This window comes from Carcharodon carcharias, chromosome 10 (genome assembly GCF_017639515.1).
Source record: "Carcharodon carcharias isolate sCarCar2 chromosome 10, sCarCar2.pri, whole genome shotgun sequence".
In the NCBI taxonomy this organism is placed as follows: Eukaryota; Metazoa; Chordata; class Chondrichthyes; order Lamniformes; family Lamnidae; genus Carcharodon; species Carcharodon carcharias.
In genome coordinates this window covers 134799681-134824807 of record NC_054476.1, presented here as the reverse complement: position 1 = coordinate 134824807, position 25127 = coordinate 134799681, and the positions used below count along the sequence as shown (strand labels likewise).

At 42.6% G+C, this 25127-nt stretch overlaps 1 protein-coding gene across 8 annotated transcripts in view; it reads left to right on the top strand.

Annotated features, from left to right (window-relative positions):
• hip1 (huntingtin interacting protein 1) overlaps positions 1–25127 on the top strand; it is a 295812-nt gene that overhangs the window by 248516 nt on the left and 22169 nt on the right. For all 8 annotated transcript variants that reach the window (XM_041197228.1, XM_041197229.1, XM_041197230.1 and 5 more), the window contains 6 exons: positions 9304–9420; positions 10152–10253; positions 13161–13355; positions 13826–13973; positions 15540–15626; positions 23876–23983. In XM_041197228.1, coding sequence (XP_041053162.1) covers positions 9304–9420; positions 10152–10253; positions 13161–13355; positions 13826–13973; positions 15540–15626; positions 23876–23983 — 757 coding nt within the window. The remainder of the gene's footprint in view (positions 1–9303; positions 9421–10151; positions 10254–13160; positions 13356–13825; positions 13974–15539; positions 15627–23875; positions 23984–25127) is intronic.

Sequence of the window (25127 nt, the reverse complement as noted above, 5' to 3'; positions counted from 1 at the left end):
ATGCCTAATTTGTGGGACCGTGAAAATTACTTTGGTTGTTTCTAATTGCAAAAAGTTACTTTGTTTCAACAACATGTAGAGTCAGGCATTTCACCAGAGACCCAACAATACCAGAGGAACACCAGTCCTAGCATCATGGATAGGTTCTTTCCATCAGATTGTCTTAATAGAAGTATTACATATGCTAAGTTCAATATACTAATGGTACATTGCAACAGTAGCTATACTTCAAAAGTGCTTCAGTGGCTGTAAAATAATTTGGGACTTTCTATCGAACGATGCCATTGCTGTTGTAAAGTTACAAAAGCAAAACACTGCGAATGCTGGGAATCTGAAATAAAAGCAAGAATGCTGGACATGCTCAGCAGGTTATGTGGCATCTCTGGAGAAAAAGCAAATTAACGTTTCTGGCCAGTGACCTTTAGTAAGTACCAATAAGTACACTGTTGTAGTGTTGCATTGTCTATGGACTAGAATACTGTCATCCTCATTGTCTTGTCTTATAGTTGGTAACAAAAAAAAGTCAGTATGCCTTCCATTATGATCGTTAAAATATCCTTTCTGGAATGAACCCCTCTAGTGATATTAATTTTGTTTTGAAAAACGCAGCTCAAAAATTATGGAAAACGTGAAAACTAACAAAACTTCAGATTTCCTTGGGTGAGGGGGAGATACCTCAGACCCTTGGAGAAATAAGCTTCACAATTTCAGCCCATGTTTGCCTTGAGACATTTCTAAATCTGCCAAGGGCAAACTGGATTCTGCTGTTATCTGAGCTGATATTGTTTTTCAGTTATATTTCTATAGCACTACTCCAGCTCATAAGAAGTTAATCCCAAAGCTTGTGACCTGGAGCTTACCTTGTCAGTAGTCATTTGCTGTAGACTTGGCAGAGGTATGATTGTTATGTCCCATCTCAAATGTTTTAGGTTATTGTGAGAAGGTAGCTGTTTGTTCAATTCACCTGTCAGAGCCAGGGACTTAACTTAAGGCAGAAGTTGATCAAATCACATCAAACTGTAGACATTTACCTGAGGATTATAACTATGATGGACAGTTTGAAATCCTCTATCTCAGAGGTTCCCAGAGTGCCAGGGGAGGAGTAAGCTGTTTAACACACCATAAAAATCATGCTGTTCATTCAAGTATTTTTATATATAAATAAACTGATTGATAGTTTGCGCCTCATCTCAATTCCATGCTCTTCTGGTCTGTCTTCCTTAAAGAGAGGAGAACACATGTAATTGCATGTGTTCTACCCCAGTGGCCTATGCAGAAAGTAAGGATTCTCTATTAACACCTCCGGGTAATACTAGATGTCTGGCAAAGTGAATTGCACTCCAGTACATTAGAACATCGAACAAGTTGGAACACTGAACCCAAGAAAATATGCAGCATACAAGCCAGAAAATTGAGACTGTCACTGCAGGTTTTGCATTTGTTAAAGTTTTAGCTAGCCTGCGTGGAAATTACCTATTTTCACATCACAAGCAATTTTCAGGGCTGTTTGAATTTTTTGGAACAGTGTAATTTTCTGGGTTAGCACATCTGCTGGAGCTGTACCTCAACAGGCAAGGGTAGAAATGGCTTTGTCAGTGTTCCTGCCCTAGCTGATTCAGGTTTTGGAAATGTTAATCCTGGCTTTATTCATCAACCATATCTTGAGCTAGAAGTACACAGTTTCCGATGAGAAGAGAAGACTGTAGGGTTGATATCCTGGAAGGGTGGGATCGGATGGGCCCAAGAGACTTCTTTATTTTTGAACAATTCTGATTGCCACACTTCAAAAATGTGTTAGAGGAGGATTCAGAAAAGAACAATGACAATCATCCCTATTGTAAGGGGGATCAGCGGTGAGGCAAAAGAGATTTTGGATTCTGTAGTCGAGTAAGGAGGGTAAAGGTGACCTTGCCAATGTTGACAAAGTTTTAACTGGTGTAGATAAGGTGAACCTAAGAATATGACTTTACTTAGGCCATTAAGACAAATGGATGTAAATTTAAATCTTTGAAGACGACATTTAAAACAGATTTTTGGGCAAATCTTCCCTACTTAAATGGCTAATAAATGTTAGTGATAATGTAGCAGGTGGGGTGGTGCAATTCAAATGGTTAGGAAATGAAAATGCATTTGGCTGTCAGTGTGGGTGAGCTGGATTGGGTGTGTTAGGTGCCAGTCTGGCTTGGGTAGATTGGGGAAGGATAAGCTTAGGAGCCATTTGAATTTTGAATCTGCTGACTTATAGAAATAAGAACAATTAGACCTTATTGAAGAATTCCAGCATCAAGCCTGTTCCATTCCTGAGTTGAGGCATTCAGCTCTGTTTATGTTTCACACCTAATATTAAAACTAGGGCAACAATTGCTTCAACTGAGAGGGTGAAACTTGAGTACACCTGCTTTAATATACAATTTCAAGTAAAGACTGGGCAGACTGCACCATCTGCTGGCTACAAGTGGTGGACTCTTTGGGAAGAGGGAACAAAATGAGCATCAGAATTTGAGACAAGAATAGGGCCAGTGATTTATTGTGATACGTCGCCCTGTGACATATCACACCAGTACAACTTTCCCTGCCTTATTTTCTATGCTGCAGTACACTTTGATCAGGATGTTTCTGAATGGCTGTGTTCTCTCTCTCGGCCCATCTACCACTGAATAAATTTTCCAGGTGGCTAGTCTCACTGAGCTCCTTTTATCAACTCCTCAATCAAAACTGAGTTTTAATGGTGGATGTGCACTGAGCGTTTCCTGACTGTATAAGTCATAAAAATCAATTAGAAACTTCTGTCACTCTTGCATTGGCTGAGAGACAGAACATCGGCACTTCAAAGTATGTCACTGATCCAGGTTCATGTCCGGTGAGATGAAAATTGATCAATGCGCTTTGTCAGTGCTCCTGCCTTATCTGGTTCAGGTCTTGGAAATGTTAATCCTGGCTTTATTTATCAGCCATATATTGAGCTGAGAGGACACAGTTCCCTATGAGAAGAGGAGGGTGTTCTCCGTAGTAGCTGGATTAGTGGACAGCTGGGATTAGAATGGAAATGTACTGCAAGGATGTAGAAACAGAGATATGATCAGCCAGTGTGCCCTTGTCCTCTGGAACTCTGTCCCTCAATAAATCTGCCTTGTTACCTTCCTCCAGTGATTTCAAAGCCCACTGCCCACCCCCAAAACTCCTCTTCGCTGTGTTTTTTCCCCACCTTCCAACCCTCCACTGCCTTCTTCCCTCTGGTTTAGACTTTTTATCTCTTGCCTTATAAAGTAATGAAATGTGTTCCTTCATGTAAGGAGTGCTGTAGAAATGCAAATTGTTGAGGAATATAATTTGGTTAAGTTCATGTTACAAACTGGCACCTGTTTCAACAGTCTCTACATGGGAGAATGCACTAAAAGTCACGTCTTCCTGTATGATCTTCTGACCTTCAGCTGTTTGTGCTTCCATTTTTAATTGGCTTGTGGGTTAAGGTGTGATTCCTGATTTGTCACTTTGAGCTGACATTCTTAACTAACATGAGAGAAGCTATATTTAGAAAAAACAGCACCCACCTCACTACAGCACTTCTTAGTCCAATCACACTGTGCAATCCATCATCGTCAATTTGGGTCCTTTCACCAACATGTGCCCCTCTGCTCATGGCTCGACAGCAGTTTTCAGGAGCAAATCTCAATTTCTACAAACCAAAATCTATCATTGTATTCTCCACCATCTCTGAAATGTTACTGATTGGATATATTATTAAAAAGAAAATATTTGTGGGGTGATGAGTAAAGGGCTGGGACTATTTGGATATTTGTTTCAAAATGCTGATATAGGTACAATGGACAGAATGACCACCTTCTGTGTTGTTGTAAAATTCTTTGATTGGTGTGTTCAGAACCAATTAGTTAAGTAAACTAGTCCATCTCCTACAGCTCTCAGGTTAGAGTTAAGACCTGTATAATGTTGAAAAGTTTAAATCTGGATCTTTGCAAAGATAACAGAATCAAATGAATGGAGCACATCAAAATTAATAAATTAATGTAGTATCATGTAAAAGTGAACTATAAATTAATGGAACAATGAGCATACTAACAATTTAATTGATTAATAGAGTTGGAGGCACATCAGAAAATAAATGGAGAAGTTGACACCTGTTTTGCTATTTTTACTGTTGTTGCTTCTTGCTACACTGATTTTCATATCCTATTTACTTTAAATATATAAGTGCTTACCATAAAATTTCTGACTGCAGAGATAAGTAAAAAAGAAAAACACAAAAAAAAAGTTGTTCAGCTTAAAAAAAACCCTTCAGTTCACTAAAGCACCAAGTGTTATATTGCACGGTATGGTGAGTTTGAGTTCTCCTGAGTAATGAGTTAGAAAGGTTGCTGGAAGCAAAGGAGCTGGTGTGATGAACACATGATTGATTCGAGTGTGAAACTTGTCCAGTTTGGTACCACTCAGATTTTGGCTGAGCCCATCATCAGTGCATGAAATCTGGGGAAAATTCTAACATGATAGAGCATTGGCTAAAAGGACTCGGTTTAAAATGGCCCGGTTTAGCTTCCTTCCTGGGTTGGTGCTTGTCCTTTGTTTGTATATAATGCTGCTACTTGCATCAGACAAATGTCCTCCTCAGTGTGCTGGGTTGAGAGAGTCCAGGGGTTCAAGTGTAATCCTCTTGCTCTGAATGGCTTTGTTCCCATTATGTGGTACTTTGACTCACTGAGTCATTGCAGGTGCCGAAATAGTATCCGAAAACTGGAAGGCTTGGTCCACACAATGATTCCAGAGATATGGAAACCAGTCCTACGTTTAACAACAACTGCAGCTTTTAAGAGAACTGGTGAAAGATGTGGATTTTTTTTAATGCTGCAAGTCCTGGTGATTGAGAATGTACTGAAAGGGTGGCAGAAGCAAAGAAGAATTGAAAAAGGAAAATTTGAAGTGCCAGGGGAATGGTACTAATTGGATAGGTCTTTCAAAGGTGGATAGGTCTTTCAAAGGTGGATAGGTCTTTCAAAGGTGGATAGGTCTTTCAAAGGTGGATAGGTCTTTCAAAGGTGGATAGGTCTTTCAGAGAGCTGGCACAGACATGATGGGTTGGATGGCCCTTCACAGAATCTTGACAGTGCAGAAGGAGGCCATTCAGCCCATCGATTCTACACTGGCTTTGTGAAAGAACATTCTACCTAGTCCCACACCCCTGCCCTATATTCCGTGACCTTGCACATTCATTCTTTTCAGATAGCAATCCAATTCCCTTTCAGATAACTCAATCAAACCTGCCTTCACCATCCTCGCAGGAAGTTCATTCCAGACTCCACCACCTTCTTGGTCAAAAAATTCTTCCTCATATCACTATTACTCCTTTTGCCTATTATTTTGAATCTGTGTCCTCTAGCTCTTGATGTTCTCTTGAGTGGAACCAGTTTCTCATTATTTACCCTGTCCATACCCCACAGGATCTTGAATATCTCTATCGAGTCTCCTCTCAGCCTTCTTTTCTCCAAGGAAAACAGTCCCAACCTCTCCAATCTATCCTCATAACTGCAGCTCTTCACCCCTGGAATCATTCTTGTGAATCTCCTCTGTACTCTCTCCAATGCCTTCACATCCTTCCTCAAGTATGGCGCCCAGAGCTGGACACAGTATTCCAGATGTGGCATAACTATTGTCTTATATAAGTTCAACATAACCTCCTTACTCTTGTACTTAATGCTCCTACTAATAAAGCCTCAGATATTATAAGCTTTGTTAACTGCTCTCTCAACATGCTCTGCCATCTTCAATGACTTTTATACATATACACCAAGGTCCCTCTGTTCCTGCACCTCATTTAGTATTTCTCCCTCTATGTTATACTGTGTCTCCATATTCTTCCTACCAAAATGAATCACCTTGCACTTCTCTGCATTGAACTCCATCTGTCACTTGTCTGTCCAAAACACCAACATGTCTATGTCCTTTTGAAGATTATCTTCATCACAGTTGACTATGTTTCCAATCTTTGAATTATCTGCAAATTTTGAAATTATGCCCTGAACACCACAGCCTAGGTCATTTAATATATATCAGGAAGAGAAAGGGTTCCAACACTGACCCCTAGGGAACTCCACTAAAAACCTTCCTCCAATCTGACAAACATCCGTTAACGACTACTCTCTCTATTTCCTGTCACTCAACCAATTTCTTATCCAAGTGCCTACTCTCTCTATTCCATGAGCTAGAATTTTGCTCAAGTCTGTTGTGTGGCACTGTATCAAATGCCTTTTAAAAACCCATATACATCACATCTATAACGTTTCCCTTATTGACATTCTCTGTTACCTCCTCAAAAAGCTCCAGCAAATTAGTTAAACATGATTTTCCCTTAATGAATCCATGCTGACTTTCCTTAATTATCCTGCGCTTGTCTAAGTGACTATTGATTTTGTCCTGAACTATAGTTGCCAGAAGTTTCCCTACCCCTGAAGTCAAACTGACTGGTCTGTAATTGCTGGCTTTATCCTTTGTTATGACGCAGCAGGTGATGTGTGCCAGGCAGACCAAATCCACAAGGGAAACTAGGCCATATTACAATATCACAACAGTTTTGCAATTTGTATTTATTATGAGAAGATTTGTGCACTGAATTCAGAAGTAATGAGTCCACTAACACCTTTAGAAATTTTAAAAATTAAATCAAAGCATTTATTCACAAAAGATTTCAAGCACATACATAAGATTACAGTTACTTAATACTATAACAAACCGCAAAATTCCTAATTAACCTGACTCCCAACTACACACCCTCTTTAAGACAACAATCCAAAATAGATTTTAAATTTAAATAGATAGGCAATCCAGCAAGTTTACCATGGCGCCCACATGACAGTGGAATTTCAAAGGCTTTTCTCCAACTGTGGTTACTGGACATAGCATACTTCTGCAAATGTGGAAGGCTTTTTCCCCAAGGCTGTTTTACATGGCCCTTTTAGATCTTACATGGCCCCCCAATATAGCCTTCCATTCTTCTTTATCTCTCTCTTTAATCTGTAATTCCATTGTTCCATGTGTCTTTGGAAATTTACTTTTCCCATAATATAAAAATCTTTCTTGTTGCCAATATGGTCAGTACCTTTGGGAAAAATAAACACACTGCTTGGCCTTGCTAATCTTGTTAGTTATAAACATCCTGTCATCCCTTTGAAACCTAAACAACCCCTTCACTTATCTAAAAATGCAAATTTCCTTCATGCCCTACATGCTACCCTCATCTATGTTTACTCATTGGCATTTCAAATGCTTTTTACGCCTAACTTCTTTTCATAATTTCAACTTTGCAATCTATCTGACTCCAATTCAATTCAATCACACAGAGCCATACACACTCACACTCAAACCTACATTACAATAAACCACAATAATATTGTGAAAATTATGATAGTTTCATGAAACCTTGCACCTCTTTTTGAACAAAGGTGTAACATTTGCAATTCTCCAGCCCTCTGGCACTGCCCCTGTGCCTAAGGAAGACTGGAAGATTGTCACTAGTGCCTCTGCAATTTCCACTCTCACTTCCCTTAGCATCCTCAGATGCATCTCATCAGGTCCTGGTACCTTAACTATTTTCAGTAAAGATAGCCTTTCTAACACCACCTGCTTCTCAATTGTAAATTCTTCTCATGTACCAGTTACCTCCTCTCTACCTTCGGCCTGGGTAGCATCTTCTTCCTTTGAAAAAAACAGATGCAAAGTACTCATTTAATACCTCCAGTGTTTCTCCTGCCTCCACATGCAAGTCCCCTTTTTGTCCCTAATTGCCCTACTCTTTCTTTTGCCACCCTTTTATTATTTATATGCTTATAGAAGACCTTGGGATTCCCTTTTATGTTCACTGCCAGTCTCTTTTCATGCTCTCTCCTTGCTTCTCTTATTAGTTTATTCACTTCCCCTCTGTTCCTTCTATAATTCAGCCTGATTCTCCATTATATTTTCTACCTGACATCTGTCGTACGTGCACTTCTTCCTTTTCATCTTCACTTCTATCTCTGTCGTCATCCGGGGCACTTTGGATTTATTTATTCTACCTTTCTCCTTTAAGGGAATATACCTTGACATTGCCTGCAATACTTTCTCTTTGAAGATAGCCCATTGTTCAGACACCATCTTTTTTCACTCGATTCTCATTCTCATCCCATCGAAGTTGGCATCCCTCCCCAATTAATTATCCCTGCTCTGGATTGTTCCCTGTCCTTTTCCAAGGCTAGCCTAAACCTTATGATACAATGGTCACTGTCTCCTAAATGCTCTCCCACTGATAATTGATCCACTTGGGCCAACACATTCCCCAGAACCAGGTCCAACAGTGCCGGACCTCTCGTTGGACCGGAAACATATTGCTGCAGAAAATGATCTTGACCACACTCCAGGAACCCGCGCCCCTCTTGTCCCTTTGCAATATTCCTATCCCAGTCCATATTTGGATAATTGAAGCCCCCCATTATAATTACTCTATAATTCTTGCACCTCTCTCTCATTTCTTTGCAAATTTGTTTCTCTACATCCCTTACACTAGTTGGTGGTCTATATACTACACTGATCAATATCATGATTGATATTGCACCTTTTTCATTCCTTAGCTCTAGCCAGAGAGATTCTGTCCTTGACCCCTCTGGAACATCCTCTCTCTCCAGAACTGTAATGCCATCTCTAATCAATACAGCCACCGCCGCACCTCCCCAACCACCCCCCCCCCCCCCCCCTTCCTTTCCTGTCTCTCTTAAACATCTTGTACCCAGGAATATTTAATGCCCAGTCCTGCCCTTCTTTGAGCCAGGTCTCAGTTATAGCAATAATATCATAATTCCATTTCTCAACCTGTGCCTGTAGTTCACCACTGTTATTAACCACACTGTGCATTCACATACACACACATTAATCCTAATTTAGGCTTTTTTAGTTCCCCCCTTACTCTGACCACATCCAACGACCTAGTATTATCTCCCTAATTCTAACAAAATTCAGTGTTGTATGATTCTGGTAAATGCCTTAGCATTCTTCACAGGGAGATATCTGAAGAGAGAAAGAGGGGGCTTTTGAAGATGGGGAGTGGGATAGCGTGGCAAAAGTGTTTAGGGATGGCGTTTGTTAGGGATTGTTAAACGGCACAAACAAGCCACTTGAGAATGATGCATGCTGATGAAATCTGCTGTTGAGTGTCTCTGAGCAAAGGTGTGCTCTCAATATGTTCTCTATCCTCAGTGATGCTTGAAAGTGCAGGCTGATTACCCCACCCATTGCCCAGACTGATTGCCCCTGTTCTAATTTATACAGAATGCAGAGGTAACGAAGCAAATGACATTGTTTCGTCAGACGCAGGAGGACATGGAGCAGGTGAAGAAGGAGCTAGAGGAGACTGTGCATCAGCTGAAAGAAGATATTCAGCAGAAAGTGAGTGAAGCAGCTGACCAGATCAAAGCGCATCAGAAGAAATCCTATAATGCTGCCTGATCTCAGGACCTTGTAGCCTCAAGTTGGTGCAGTAATTTCAATCCAGTTACTTGGGAGACGGAACTTGGATCTGTTGCGCTGCTTCTGTGGAACTTTGTTTTGTGCATCTCCTTTTTCCTCTCTCCATCCCTCATGCTGGGGTATATTTCTACCCAGTATTTTCTATTCCCTGGTACCTCACCTACTGGCCATCCCTCCCTAACTCCTCCACCCCTTGGACACACTCTTCCTTTATGATGCTCCTTAAAATCTATCTCTGACCAAACCTTTGATCACTTGCCCTAACATTATCTTATGCAACTCAGTGCCATATTTTGTCTGATAACACTCCAGTGAAACACCTTAGGATGTTAAAGGCACTGTGTAAATGCAAGCTGTTGCTCACAAGTGAGCTTGGACAGGGAGTGTTAGCAGGATCTTTCACCTATAGCCAAGTCCAATCCTGTCCATACACAGGCAGTCCTGGCAGGGGCTGTTGGATAGTGATTTGGTTGGGTGCATTTCTGGTGGGTAATGGACCATTTGATGGGGAGTTGTGTGAAAGGGAAGGTTTTTTTTTCCAAGACTGGGACCTATCTCTTTTGTAGGCTTTTCAATTCCTTTAAAACATGTGAAATCACACTCAGCCGATTGCTTTCTTGCTGATAAATTTCTCTTTTCTGAAACTGCAGGCTCAGGAGCAGACTTGTGTCCTAGAATCCTTGCAGAAGGAACTCAGATCCAGGACTGAGGAGCTAGAAACTCTGAAAAACTCACATGAGGACTCTGAACAGGTGAGATGACAATTACCAACCTCCAAGCTCAGAGGCTGGGGTCAGGAGCTTCTTGCTTTGTTTGCTTAGTCCAATTGTGAACTTACTAGACAAGAAAAAAGGTTTAAAATGATCCAGGCCATGGCTGTGTGGAGCTGGGCCATCTGAACCAGGGGATCCCAGGTTAGATTCAGAGCTCTAATTGCGTTACCTGACCTTAGATGGGGCAGAAGTTGAGACACTGTAAGCAACCCGAGCTTCCAGGGTATGAAAAAGAAAAATCGACTAGATTTTTGATCCTGATCACCACATCTACTGGAAAACCTGAAGTGTGCATGGGTTGAGTGAGGAGAGGATTAGTGTTGGATGTGATGTTACGCATGGTCAATTTCCCTGTTAACAGTTGTAATTTAAAGTGCCAATCTACCACCCCCTCCGCCCCACCCCCCAGTCACCCACCAGCCGTCAGTCCCAAAAAGGGAGGCATGGATCAGATGTAAGGCAATGGCTTAGTGGCACTGATTCTCTCACTGAGATTAGCAAATGTGCCCTTTTGGTATGTCCTTAGTTTTTCTCGATGTGAATTTTTTAATTTCTAAAATCATCACACATCTTACCAACTAGAAGATGCTCATATTGTACTACAGAATTTTAGAAGACATGGAAGAGTTTCTTCAGGTGACAGTCACCCTCCTGTTTCCCCACCCTTGCAATACAGAGGTTGGGAGTTTGCTGTGTGAGGAATGGTGGGCAGGAGGGAGACTCTTGCTTCCTGAGCATAGCAGCTTTAGCTTCTCCAGTGAGCTGCATTTTAAGCAGAAATGTATAGATTGTGTTCAAATTGCTGTCATTCATGTTTGGAGAATCATTTAAGGATGAAAGCCAGAGTCTGAAATGATGACCTCAATCTTTTAGTGAATGCTGTTAGTACTCCATGTGAGACCATTGTTGTGATTCTCATGAGACTGAACTGAACATGGATACCCAGCTGATAAGGTTATGGCTTTACTCCAAGTTTCAGCAGTTCTGCAGTGAGAATGATGTTTGCTGAATCAGTCTTGAAACTTGCTGTAACATTTGTGTTTAGTTTTTGTGGGTGTGTGAGGCTCCAGAATGGGGAGGAAACATAATTATTTTGAGAATGGAAAGAGAAGCATTGCAGGTGGTGGAGAAAATGGAGTTCATTCACCGATCATTCTGATTGAAGATGGTTGTGATCAGATTGAGAGTAATCTGGATTTAAATTCATTTGACCAACATGGGACAAACTATTTAATTGTTGGTATTGCAAAGTAGTTAAATGAACAATGATTTTTGTCTAGTAATTTTATTCAGTTAGCAGAAATGTAGAGTATTTCATAAATGGTGAGAGATTGGGAAGTGTTGATGCCCACAGGGTCCTGGGTGTCCTTGTTCATAAGTCACTGAAAACTAACATGCAGGTGTAACAGGCAGTTGGGAACGCAAATGGTTTGTTGTTTTTATTGGAAGAGGATTTGAGTAAAGGAATAAAGATGTTTTGCTGCAGTTGTATAAAACCTTAGTGAGACCACACCTGGCGTATTGTGCACAGTTTTGGCCTCCTTACCTAAGGAAGGATATACTTGCCATAGAGGGAGTGCAGCGAAGGTTCACTACACTGATCCCTGAGATAGTGGGATCCTATGAGGAGAAATTGGTGAGGCTGGGCCTGTATTTGCAGGAGTTTAGAAGAATGAGAGGTGATCACATTGAAACATCCAAAACTCTTATAGGATTTGACAGGGTAGCTGCAGGAAGATGTTGCCCCTGGCTGGGGGAAGGGTGGGGTGGCCTAGAACCAGGAGACACAGCCTCAGAATAAAACGTGGGCCATTTAGGACTGAGTTGAGGAGGAATTTCTTCGCTCAGAGGGTGATGAATCTTTCGAATTCTCTACCCCAGAGGGCTGTGGAGGCTCTGTCAGTGAGTATGACATATCAATAAATCCAGAAGATCAGTCATCTAGCTGAATGGCTGGGGAGCTGAATGGCCTACTACTGCTCTGATGTTCTTAACCTTTCTGTTTCTTTATGAAAACAGAAAATGTTGCAAACACTCAACAGTTCAGGCCTCATCAATAAGGGCTAAAGACTTAAAACTATGAGGACCGGTTGCATATACTAAGTTTATATTCCTTGAGTGCAGAAGATTAAGGAGTGATCCAATTGAGGTCTCTAAGAGGATTAAAGGAGTTGACATGGTAGATGGCGAAAAGCTATTTCATCTGTTGGGGAGTCCAGATCAAAGGGGCATAACCTTAAAATTAGAGCTGGGTCTTTCAGGGTTGATGTCAGGAAGCACGTTTGCACTCAGGCTTGTGAAATCTGGAACACTGTCCCCAAAACACTGTCAAGGCCTAGGTCAATTGAGAATTTCAAAACACAGATTGCTAGACTTGTTAGACAAGGATATTAAGGGTTATGGAACCAAGGCAGATGTAGTTAAGATACACATATGCCATGATCTAATTTATTGGTAGAACAGGTTTGAGGGGCTGAATGGCTTACTCCTGTTCCTATCTTTCCTAGAGAGAAAGAAACTGTGTTTACATTCCAGGTCTATGGACCTTTCACCCAAATGTCTGTTCTTTTACCTGTTCTACTTGGCACGAAGTTAACAATAGAATGCAAACTGAAATGCCATTACAGCAATGTAAAAATGGCTAATCAATTGTTGTTAATAATTGCAAGTGTGCTTGTGTCATTTGTTTTATTGTGATATACGCACTACTGTGCAACATAACAATCTCTTTTTCAAAAAAGGGCAAATGAAATACTTCAACAAATAACCTTTAAAAACAGATTAAAAGGAATTGAAATGTTAAAAACATTCTGTGGAAAATGTAAGTATATTTTATTCAGTTAAGTTCAAAATACTTCCTCACTTTGTTTCTCCTCTCCCTGCTAGGCAAGTGTAGTGATGGCATCAACAATTGAATCTCTGACGTCAGAAAAGAAGGCATTAAATGAGGCCGTGGATCAGAAGGAGAGTACATTAACTGTACTACAAGATGAGGTGGAGCAGCTGAAGGAGGCACTCTCAGCAGAGAGGGACAGTACTAGCCGGATGGTTGAGGGGCTGCAGAATCAGCTGAATGAAAAAGTATGCATTGAGTGGCTCTGGTCAGTGTTCATGTATCAAAAGAAATTCAGTGTCTGATGAATATCTGACAACAGAAACACACACACTCAGTTGACTTGCACACTGGGATAAATGGCCTGCTTGTGACTATGTTGCTTCTTTGGATGGATCTTTAAAATCCACCAGAACAATTTAAAATATTACCGAAAGGATAACACCTCCAGACAATGCAGCACTCCCTCTGTACGGCACTGAAGTGTTGACCTAGATTGTGCTGAACTATTCAGTCGTGAGAGTTACACGAATTGCATCAAACTGTGTCTCAAGATTCCTCTGCTCTGTCTCCAGTAATTTTATATAAGCCACCCAGCTTACCACTCCCCACACTGTGTGTGTGTGGTGTGTGTATATTTCTATTGTGCTGTGTAACTGGACTGGGCATACATGCTTTGAATGTACCATGGTGGTTTCATGTGTTCTCTGTTCTTTAGGAGAACCACGAGCAAGCTCTGGAGAAGCAGCTACTCGATGAACAGTTTGCTCTGCTATGCTGTGCGCTGGAGGAGGCAGAAGGAATCGTTCAGGATGCACTCAGCAGGTTGGATGATCCCCTTCATGTTGGCTGCACTAGTTCTGCAGGTAAGTACAGAAAGCTTGAGGTCATGAGGCTGCTCAGGGTTTGAACCAAAATGTAGTTTAAATAGCTAATAGTAAAGATCTGAGTGTAAAGTAATTTTGAAACTAATTCATATGGAGGTTTGAGGTAGGAAATAAATTGTTTTCACAATTGGGTTTCAGGAGCCTGGAAGCACATAATGGCCAGAATATTGCCTTTCCGCCACAGTTCAAATGGAGCACAGCAAGACCATCTTTTGTCCTCATTACCTCAGGACATCTTGACATTACACAGTATTGCTGAGAAAAGCAGGAACTACTGCAAGCCTTCTGAGCTAATGCTATCAGTTGACTAAAAGCAAAATACTATGGATGCTGGAAATCTGAAACAAAAACAGAAAATGCTGGAAAAGCTGAGCAGGTCTAACAGCATCTCTGGAGAGAAAAACAGAGTTAACATTTTGAGTCTGTATGACTCTTCTGTTTTTCTCTCCAGAGATGCTGCTGGACCTGCTGAGTTTTTCCAGCATTTTCTGTTTTTGTCATCAGTTGACTCTCTGGTTTTATGGAAAGCAAGAATCCAAATTCACCCTTTCATAATGTTGATGGTTGAGAGGTAGACAATCAGGGCAGAGGCACTGAAAGCTTCTGATCTTTTTCAAGCAAGTGCCTCTCCTTGTGACCTGCTCAGACAGCTTGCACGACTTTGGGAATTGTATGATGCTATGTACTGGAATATCCGGGTGTGGTAGCACAGACCAACCACAGAGCTGTGGCAGACTGGCGAGTCAGGAGACAGACGAAATAACTTTGAAAACTCAATTAACTGGTTAGCAGTAAGCAAAATCCTGCAGCACCAGTCATTGGAACTGATACACTAGAACAGTGGGAGGTGAGCTTTATCTCTTTCGGTCAGGAACAACATAAAATAGTAACTGCACATTGCTGTCTTTAATTGCATCACTGTTGAGATACTCAGCTCTTGCTCATAGAAATGGGTGGAATCAAGAAAGCCATTCTGAATGTTTCCTGGAAATGAACTCTGTGAATTTGGTAAAAATCAGAGAGCCCAGTCAAAGGGTCAGTTTGCGTGAGTCTGTTCCTAGCACGGTGTCTTGCTAGATACAAGTGTGAGTTGGAGACGGGGTTATAACATGATGGAGATAATACTGTATCAAAAACAGAATTACCTGGAAAAACTCAGCAGGTCTGGCAGCATCGGCGGAGAAGAAAAGAGTCAACTCTTTTCTTCTCCGCCGATGCTGCCAGACCTGCTGAGTTTTTCCAGGTAATTCTGTTTTTGTTTTGGATTTCCAGCATCCGCAGCTTTTTTGTTTTTATAATACTGTATCATCCACTCCCATTTTGTGAGGCTGTATACCAAGAACCTCACCTTGGAAAATTACCCTGGATCTGTAATGGTTGTATGATTTACAGAGTCTAGGAAGAAAATCACTGGGGATCAAGCCCAGCTCTTCACTATCCCTAGGTGACACCTTGTTAAAATATGGTTGATGTAGCTTTACTCAAATTAGTGAGAGAAATGTATAACCTACCGGGACCCTTACTGCAATCAATTCCTTCCTGCAGATTATCTTATCACAAGAGGTCAGACTGCGCTGGATTCCCTCAACAGGCTACAGGATGGACACACCAAGTATCTTTCTGATAGATCAGGTAGGAGCTAAAGAAGTAAATGTATAACAAACCAAACCAATTGCAACTTGCTGTGTGAGGTGTGACCTTGCTTAGACATTTAAGGATTGATTTTAAATCCCTTTGACTGCAGCAGATGTGAACCTCATTAATGCATTGAAAACAGGTTCTATTATATCAGCAGGATCCATTTTAGTTGTCAACCGTTGAGCTCACTCAGAAGTATTGGGTCTGATTGGTTTTAAAACTGTAATCAGAAGAGGTTTTTAGGAGGGCATTCACTCAGATCATTGCTATCAGTTTACTATCATATTATTTGGATTTCACTTTCTTGAACTTTTATTCTGATTCTACACCCTCAGCAATAACCGGGCTTGAGATGGGTGCCAGCCTAGACACTAGTTTGGTTGCAGGAAGAGGAGTTACAAGAATAGGAGCAGCAGTGGGATCGTGGGGATGGGATGCTGTGCCGAAGTGCCGTAACTACTCCTGAGCGTATGAGGAGCCTTTTTTGCTCCAGACAGGATGTCACTATGGCATAGTGGTATTGTTGCTGGATGAGTAATCCTGAGACCCAGGGTAATCCTCTGGGGTTCGACTCCCACCACGGCAGATGGTGGAATTTGAATTCAGTAAAAATCTGGAATTAAAAGTCTAATGATAACCATAAAACCATTGTCGGTTAATTGTTGTGAAAATCCATCTGATTCACTAATGTCCTTTAGGGAAGGAAATCTGCAGTCCGGCTGGACCCACAGCAATGTGGTTGACACTTAAATGCTCTTTGAAATGGCCTAACAAGCCACTCAGTTGTATCAGGCCGCTACAAAGTCTCAAACAAGGAATGAAACCGGACTGATCACCCAGCATCGACCTAGGCGCTGGAAGCAACAAACTCAGTGGCAAACTCAGTCCGTTCTACAAAGTCGTCCTTACTAACATCTGGGGGCGAGTACCAAAATTGGGAGAGCTGCCTCACAGACTAGTGTCAGGAAGATATAATAATGTTATTGGAATTTATTGTAAAATAGTGGTACCTGTGCCTATAAGTCTGTCTGTGTGGATTAAAGGCAGCTGGTCTGAAGGCTTTGATGTATTAGAAGATGAGCTAGATTTGAAATGTTAAATAGGTAGACATAGGGTAAAGAGAACGTTTGCATTTTTAAATAAACCAGACTAGATTAATTTCAAAGGAGGGGTGAAATGTGTCACCTAGCCAGGTGAAATTCAGAAAGTGTCTTTATTTTTTCCCAAAGATTACTGGTAAACTTGGTACTATGAGAGATTTTTATTATTAGAAAGGTCAAGTCTAAAGACATAGTGAAACAATGGGAATTTGCATTCAAAGGGGAAAATATGTATAAAGGAGCGAAGGCTGTGAGTAAGGGTATGCATTTTAAGATCTAACAAGATCTGAAAAGCCTTCAGCTTCTACGCCTCAAGCTGCTGCCCACAAAGAACTGAAGTTAAGGAAACTCACTTTGAACTGGATTTTCCTCGGTATCATGTTTCTTTGCCTGGGTCTTTTAAAATCTGTGTGTCTTGCTGTTACCTTAACGGAGGTGTAACTGGGATTCAGATTATTTAGGAGATTTAGAAGTAGTTATAGTAGTAATTTGTAGACCTATGTATGTGCTTAAACCATTTCTCTTATTAACAAATGTTTAATCTAGTTTTGTAAAAACCTATAAGGCTCGGTGGTCTTATTACTATTGAATTCAAAGCCCGCACTTGAAATATAGAATTTGAAAAAATAGTTGTGGCTGTTATCTCCAATTTCCCTCTGGGATTTGAACAACTCAGCATTTACCATCGGCTGTGCCATAACACTAGTCAAGCAACATAGTCATCCTCACGGAATTGTATCTTACAAATAATGTCCCAGACACCACTATCACCATCCCTGAGTATGTCCTGTCCCGCCATCACCGGAGGTGGTGGCACAGTGGTATACAGTGAGGAGGGAGTTGCCCTGGGAGTCCCCAACATCGGCTCTGGACCCCATGAAGTCTCATGGCACCAGGTCAAACATGGGCAAGGAAACCACCTGCTGATTACCATATACTGCCTTCTCAGCACTCCTCCATGTTGAGCACCACTTGAAGGAAGCACCAAGTGGCAAGGACGCAGAATGTACTCTGGCTGGGGGATTTCAATGTCCATCATCAAGAGTGGCTCAGTAGCATCACTACTAACTGAACTGGCCGAGCTGTAAAAGACATAGCTGCTAGACCGAGTCTGCGGCTGGTGATAAGGGAACCAACAAGAGGGAAAAACATACTTGACCTCATCCTCACCAACCTGCCTACTGCAGATGCATCAGCCCATGACCGTATTGGTAGGAGTGACCAGTCGTTCTGGAAACGAAGCCCTGCCTTCACATTGAGGATACCCTCATCATGTTGTGTGGTACTACCACCGTGCTAAATGGGATAGATTTCGAACAGAAACAAAAATACCTGGAAAAACTCAGCAGATCTGACAGCATCTGCGGAGAGGAATACAGTTAACATTTCGAGTTTGAGGGACTTGAAATGTTAACTGTATTCCTGTCCACAGATGCTGTCAGACCTGCTGAGTTTTTCCAGGTATTTTTGTTTTTGTTTTGGATTTCCAGTATCAGCAGTTTTTTGCTTTTATTTTAGATTTCAAACAGGTCTAGCAACCCAAGACTGGGCATCCATGAGGCGCTATGGGCCATCAGCAGCAGCAGAATTGCACTCGAACACAATCTGTAACCTCATAGCCCAGCATTTCTTCTACTCTACCATTACCACCAAGCCAGGGGATCAACCCTGGTTCAATGAAGAGTGCAGGAGGGCATGCCAGGAGCAGCACGTCATACCTAAAAATGAGGTATCAACCTGGTGAAGCTGTAACATAGGCCTACTTGCATGCCAAACAGCAAGTAGTGATAGACAGAGCTAAGCGATCCCACAACCAATAGATCCTACATCCTACCACATGCAGTCGTGAATGGTGGTGGACAATTAAACAGCTCACTGGAGGATGTGGCTTCACAAATATCCCCATCCTCAATGATGGGAGAGCCCAGCACACAGTGCAAAAGATAAGGCTGAAGCATTAGTTACAATCTTCAACCAGAAGTGTCGATAGGATGATACATCTCTGCCTCCTCCAGAAGTGCACAGCATCATAGATGCCAGCCTTCAGCCAATTCAATTCGCTCCACATGATATCAAGAAATAGCTGAAGGAACTGGATAGTGCAAAGGCTATGGGCCCTGACAATATTCCAGCCATTGTACCGAAGGCTTGTGCTCCAGAGCCTGCCGTGCCCCCAGCCAAGCTGTTCCGGTACAGCTACAACCCTGGCATCTCCCAAGCTTTTTGGAAAATTGCCCAGGTATGTCCTGTCCACAAAAAGCAGGACAAATCCAACCTGGCCAGTTACCGCCCTATCAGTCTATTCTCGATCATCAGTAAAGTAACGGAAGGGGGTCATCAAAAATGCTATCAAGTGGCACTTGCTTATCAATACCCTGCTCGCTGTCCAGTTTGGTTCTGCCAGGGCCACTCAGCTCCCGACCTCATTAAAGCCTTGGTTCAAACATGGACAAAGGAGCTGAACTCCTGAGGTGAGGTGAGAATGACTGCCCTTCACGTCATGGCCACATTTGATCAAGCGTGGCATCAAGGGGCCCTAGCAAAACTGGAGTCAATGGGAATCAGGGGGAAAACTCTCCACTGGTTGGAGTCACACCTAGCACAAAGATGGTTGTGGTTGTTGGAGGTCAATCATCTCAGCTCCAGGACATTATTGCAGGAGTTCCTCAGGGTTGTGTCCTCGGCTCAACCACCTTCAGCTGCTTCATCAATGATCTTCCTTCCATCATAAGATCAGAAGTGGGGATGTTCACAGATGATTGCACAATGTTCAGCACCATTCGCAACTCCTCAGATACTGAAGCAGCCTATGTCCAAATACAGAAAGACCTGGACAATATCCAGGCTTGGGCTGACAAGTGGCAAGTAACATCTGCACCACACAAGTGCCAGGCAATGACTGCCTCCAACAAGAGAGAATTTAACAGTCGCCCCTTGATGTTCAATGGCATTACCATCGCTGAATTCCCCCATTATCAACTTCCTGGGGGTTACCATTGAACTGGACTAGCCATATAAATACTGTGGCTACAAGAGCAGGTCAGAGTCTAGGAATCCTGTGACAAGTAACTCGCCTCCTGACTCCCAAAGCTTGTCCACCACCTACAAGGCACAAGTCAGGAGTGTAATGGAATACTCTCCACTTGTCTGAATGAGTGCAGCTCCCACAACACTCAAGAAACTTGACACCATCCAGGACAAAGCAGCCCGCTTGATTGGCACCACACTCACAAACATTCACTCCTTCCACCCCCGACGCATAGTAGCAGCTGTGTGTACCATCTACAAGATGCTCTGCAGGAATTCACCAAGGCTCCTTAGACAGCACCTTCTAAACACACGACCACTACCATTTAGGAGGACAAGGGCAGCAGACAGATGGAAACACCACCACCTGGAAGTTCCCCTCCAAGTCACTCACCATCCTCACTTGGAAATATATCGCTGTTCCTTCATTGTTGCTGGGTCAAAATCCTGGAACTCCCTTCCTAAAAGCACTGTGGGTGTACCTGCACCACATGAACTGCAGTGATTCAAGAAGGCAGCTCACCAACACCTTCTCAAGGGCAACTAGGAATGGGCAATAAATGCTGGCCCAGCCAGTGAAGCGCATATCCTGTGAATGAATAAAAATAAAAGCTGTCACTCTGTACAGTGGTCATGCATTGCCTGTGGCAGTGGAATTCACTATTGCCCTTAACCGCTTTGCCTCGGGCTCCTTTCAGGCTGCAACATGTGATATTGCTAGCATTAGTTAGCCTAGGCCCTGAATGTATAAAGCAGGTCACTCATGATCTTTTTGCTCGGGCTAAATACATCAGATTCCCTATAGCTATCATCAACCAAAATGAGAGAACAATAAGTTTTTCTGCAGTAGCTGGCTACCCACATTGGTAACGGTGTGGTCTGGATGACATGCATGTAGTCATTAGGCCAGCAGGAAAGGCTACCATTCAATCAATCTGCAGTTGGCCACTGAATCATGCAGATCTATCCCCATTTTCCTGACAGAAAGATATATTTATGTAGCATCTTTCTCAACCATAGGATATCGAAATGTTTTATAGCCAATGCGCAGCACATTATTTGATCTACTCATTCTCTTTCCCCCACTTCTCCTGCATTAGTAATGCCACTTCTACCTGTCTTTCACATTGCAGTAAAAAAGCTCCGATCTCTGAGCCAACTATCATATGAAATCTAACGTTGTAGGCTTAGCACCAGCTCTGAGATCACGCTGCAGACGATGTAGAAAAACAAGAGTGACAGTGTAATGTCACTGGACTAGCAATCCAGAGTCCCAGGCTAACGCTCTAGGAATACGGGTTCAGATCTCACCACGGCAGCTGGTGGTATTTAAATTCAATCAGTAAATCTGGAATTAAAAGATAGTCTCTGTAATAATGACCATGAAACTATTGTCAGAAAAACCCATCTGGTTCATTAATGTCAGTCAGGGAAAGGAATCTGCCATCCTTACCTGGTCTCGCTTACATGTGATTCCAGATGCATAGCAATGTGGTTGACAGTGAAATGCCCTCTGAAATGGCCTAGCAAGCCACTACAAAGTCTAAAAGGAATGAAAATGGACGGACCACCCAGTATCGACTTAGGCACCAGAAATGACAACGGCAAACTCAGCCCTGTCGAACCTACCAGGGTGGTGGCACAGTGCTGTACAGTCGGGGGAGGGAGTTGTTTTGAGAGTCATCAATGTTGACTTTGGACCCCATGAATTGTCATCGCATCAGGTCAAAATGAGTTATCAACCTGGTGAAGCTATAAGACAGGACTGCTTGCATGCCAAACAGCAGAAGCAGCATATGGTGGACAGAGCTAAGTTATCTTACAACTAACAGATCAGATCTAAACACTGTAATCCTGCCACATCCATTCGTGAATGGTGATGGACAATTAAACAACTCACTGGAGGAGGAGGCTCCACAAATATCCCCATCCTTAATGTTGGGGGAACCCAGCACATCGGTGCAAAAGACAGGGCTGAATCATTTACAGCAATCTTCAGTCAGAACTGCCGAGCGGGTGATCCATTTTGGCCTCCTCCTGAGGTCCTCAGCGTCACAGATGCCAGTCTTCAGACAATTTGACTCACTCCACATGATGTCAAGAAATGGCTAAAGCCCTGGATAGTGCAAAGGCTATGGGCCTTGAAAACATTCTAGCAATAGTTTTGAAGACTTGTGCTCCAGAACTAGCTGCGCCCCCAGCCAAGCTGTTCCAGCACAGCTACAACACTGACATCCACCTGGCAATGTGGAAAATGCCCTTTCTACAAAAAGCAGGACAAATCCTACCCGGCCAATTACTACCTCATCAGTCTACTCTTGATCATCAGCAAAATGATGGAAGGTGTCATGGACAGTGCTATCAAGTGGCACATCCAGTGAGCTTCTCTAGCCTCTGAAAACATCTAGGTTCCATTGGCCAATTCTTAGCCATTTAGTATATCCCACAGTTCCATCTGGCTATTTTAAGAGGCACCCTTGGGACAGTTCTTAGACCATGGTGCCTGTCAGGTATAAAACATGTATTCATTGCTCCATACACCAATGCAAAATAGGAGTTACTCAGTTTGGGTTTACCTCAGCTCCTGATCTCATTACAGCTTTGGTCGAAACATGGACTAAAGTGCTGAACTCCAGAGGTGATTGTCCTTGACATCAAGGCAGCATTTGACCAAGTGTGGCACCAAGGAGTCCTAGCAAAACTGGAGTCAGTAGGAATAAGGGAGAAAACTCTCCAATGGTTCGAGTCATATCTAACACAAAGGAAGATGGTTGTGGTTGTTGGAGGTCAATCATCAGTTCCAGGACATTACTGCAGCAGTTCCTCAGGGTAATGTCCAAAGCCCAACCATCTTCAGCTGCTTCATCAATGATCTTCCTTCCATCATAAGGTCAGAAGTGGGGATCTTCGCGGATGAATGCCCAATGTTTAGCACCATTCGCAACTTCTCAGATACTGAAGTAGTCCGTGCCAATATGCGGCATGAACTGGATGACATACAAGTGCCAGGCAATGATCATCTTCAACAAGAGAGCATCCAACCATCTCCCTTGACATTCAATAGCATTACCATTGCAGGAGCCCCCACTATCAACATTTTGGGGGTTACCATTGACCAGAAACTGAACTGGAGCAGCCATATAAATACTGCAGCTACAAGAGCAGGTCAGAGGTTGCAAATTCTGCGACGGGTAACTCATCTCAAACTCCCCAAAGCAGGCATCAGTGTGTACCATCTACAAGATGCACTGCAGCAACTCACTAAGGTTCTTTTGGCAGCCCCTTCCAAACCCATAGTCTCTACCACCTAGAAGGAGCAGGGCGATGCATGTATGGGAACACCACTACCTGCATGTTCCCCTCCAAGCCACACACCATCCTGACTTGGAACGATGTTGCCATTCCTTCTCTGTCGCTGGGTCAAAATCCTGGAACTCTCTTCTGAATAGCACTTTGGGTGTACCTACACCACATGGAATGCAGCAGTTCAAGAAGGCAGCTCACCTCCATCCTCACAAGGGCAGTTAGGGATGGGCAATGAATGTTGGCCTAGCTGGCCATCCAGTGAGCTTCTCTAGCTTCTGAAATCACCTAGGTTCCACTGGCATTCCCAATTCTTAGCCATTTAGTATATCCCACAGTTCCACCTGGCTATTTTAAGAGGCACTCTTGGGACAATTCTTAGATCATTTGCCCATGGGGTATAAAACATGTATTTATTCTTTCATACACCAATCCAAAATAGGAGTTAAGGAAGGGAGAAATGAATTCATTGTTCCTGCTCTTGAACATTATTGTACAATTCTTGCTGGAAAGCACATGTGTGCAAGTATCAGATGAGGACAGGATCAAACTTGACAGAGATTTACCTGCGGATGAATAAATTCCAGACACACTCTGTATACTCTCCAAGGTCATGGCCACAGCTACTGGAGAGTGGCTGGCACCTACAGAACTGTATGCCAGCAGGAGTCAATACCTTCAGGAGAGGAAGGATGGAAAAAAATTGTGTATACAGAAGTGGGAATACTTTGGGTCTCTTAACTAAGCTGTTATAGTTAGCATTATAACGTGCTCCTTTCCTTTACAGTATTTTAAGTTTTTTTTATTTTCCAGATGTCAGCAATCTTCTGCAGTCAGTCACCCTCTTTACCCATTTGATGGGAGACACCATTGTTCAGGGTAGTGCCACCTCCCATATGGTACCAATGGAACAGGCAGATCGTAAGTAATGCACTTAATCTGTTCTGGCAAATGTGTTGATTTAAAAAGCAATGGCGATGTAGGCTGAGAGGTCCCATGTCAGGGACCAACTTATCCCCGGGTGCTCATCATCCCCAGAATAACAACAGTGTCAGTTCAATGCAGGTGGCCAGCCACAGATTGGAATGGGATTTTTTCCTTGTAGTACCACCTTCGCTGATATCAACCAAATCAGCACTGGCTGAAGGTGGAGCATTTACCAACCCAAAGGATGTCAGTTTCATCCCATTCATTCTTATTTTCTCACACTCCTCTTGCCCGCACTCCCCCCTATTTTTGTTTTCAATTCTCCACCCTCCTCTTCCTCTTTTTTTTCTCGGACTCGCGGCCCCCCCCACCCCCCCAAACACTTTTCTCTTCCTTGATCCCACCCCCCTTTTTTTCTTTCTGTCTCCCCTCTGCCCCTCCCATTTTCTCAGTTTCTCCCCTTTTTTTCTCTGCGGTTAAATTTGGCCCCATTCCTTTCTGCCCTGTTAAAGGGAAGAGAAGAATGCAAGCATTCCATCATCAGGTGAATTTTGGTGTTCTTTGATGGGTGTATTTGATATGATACAAGGTTTTCTGACTGATTTGGGCAGCAGTACCTCAGAATGCTGAATGGTGGTTTAGTTAGAAATAAATGGGGCACCCATATGAGGTCTTTGCTTTCTGCTTTTTCATTTTTAAAAAAAAAAGCAGTAATTTCTCAAAAAAAGTCCAGTTTATTCGTTATATTTTCTGATTCTGTTTGGTTCTCATTGGAGCCTTTTTAAAAAAAAAAAAATCTGTTGCAGAGGTGAAAAAGTAGATGAGCATCTTTTATTTTGATTTTGCTTCCCAGTTTACTTCCCCTTGTGTTCTTCAGTCATTGATTCCATCCTGTGGACTGTTAAATAGCTGACAATTGGTCTCAGTACCTCACACAAATAGCTATTTTTGGAACTGGGCATCTGCCAGGAACATTGGCAGGCTGTTTGGTCACAGGTATGCCATAGTTAAACTTAACTCCAAGGTTAAATCACCAGGCATCACTGAATAACCTGCAGGAGCAGTAACTCTGACTCATCTTTGTCATTCCATAGCCCATAGCTTCAAAGAGACTCTGTGGGCTGAATGTCATTACAAG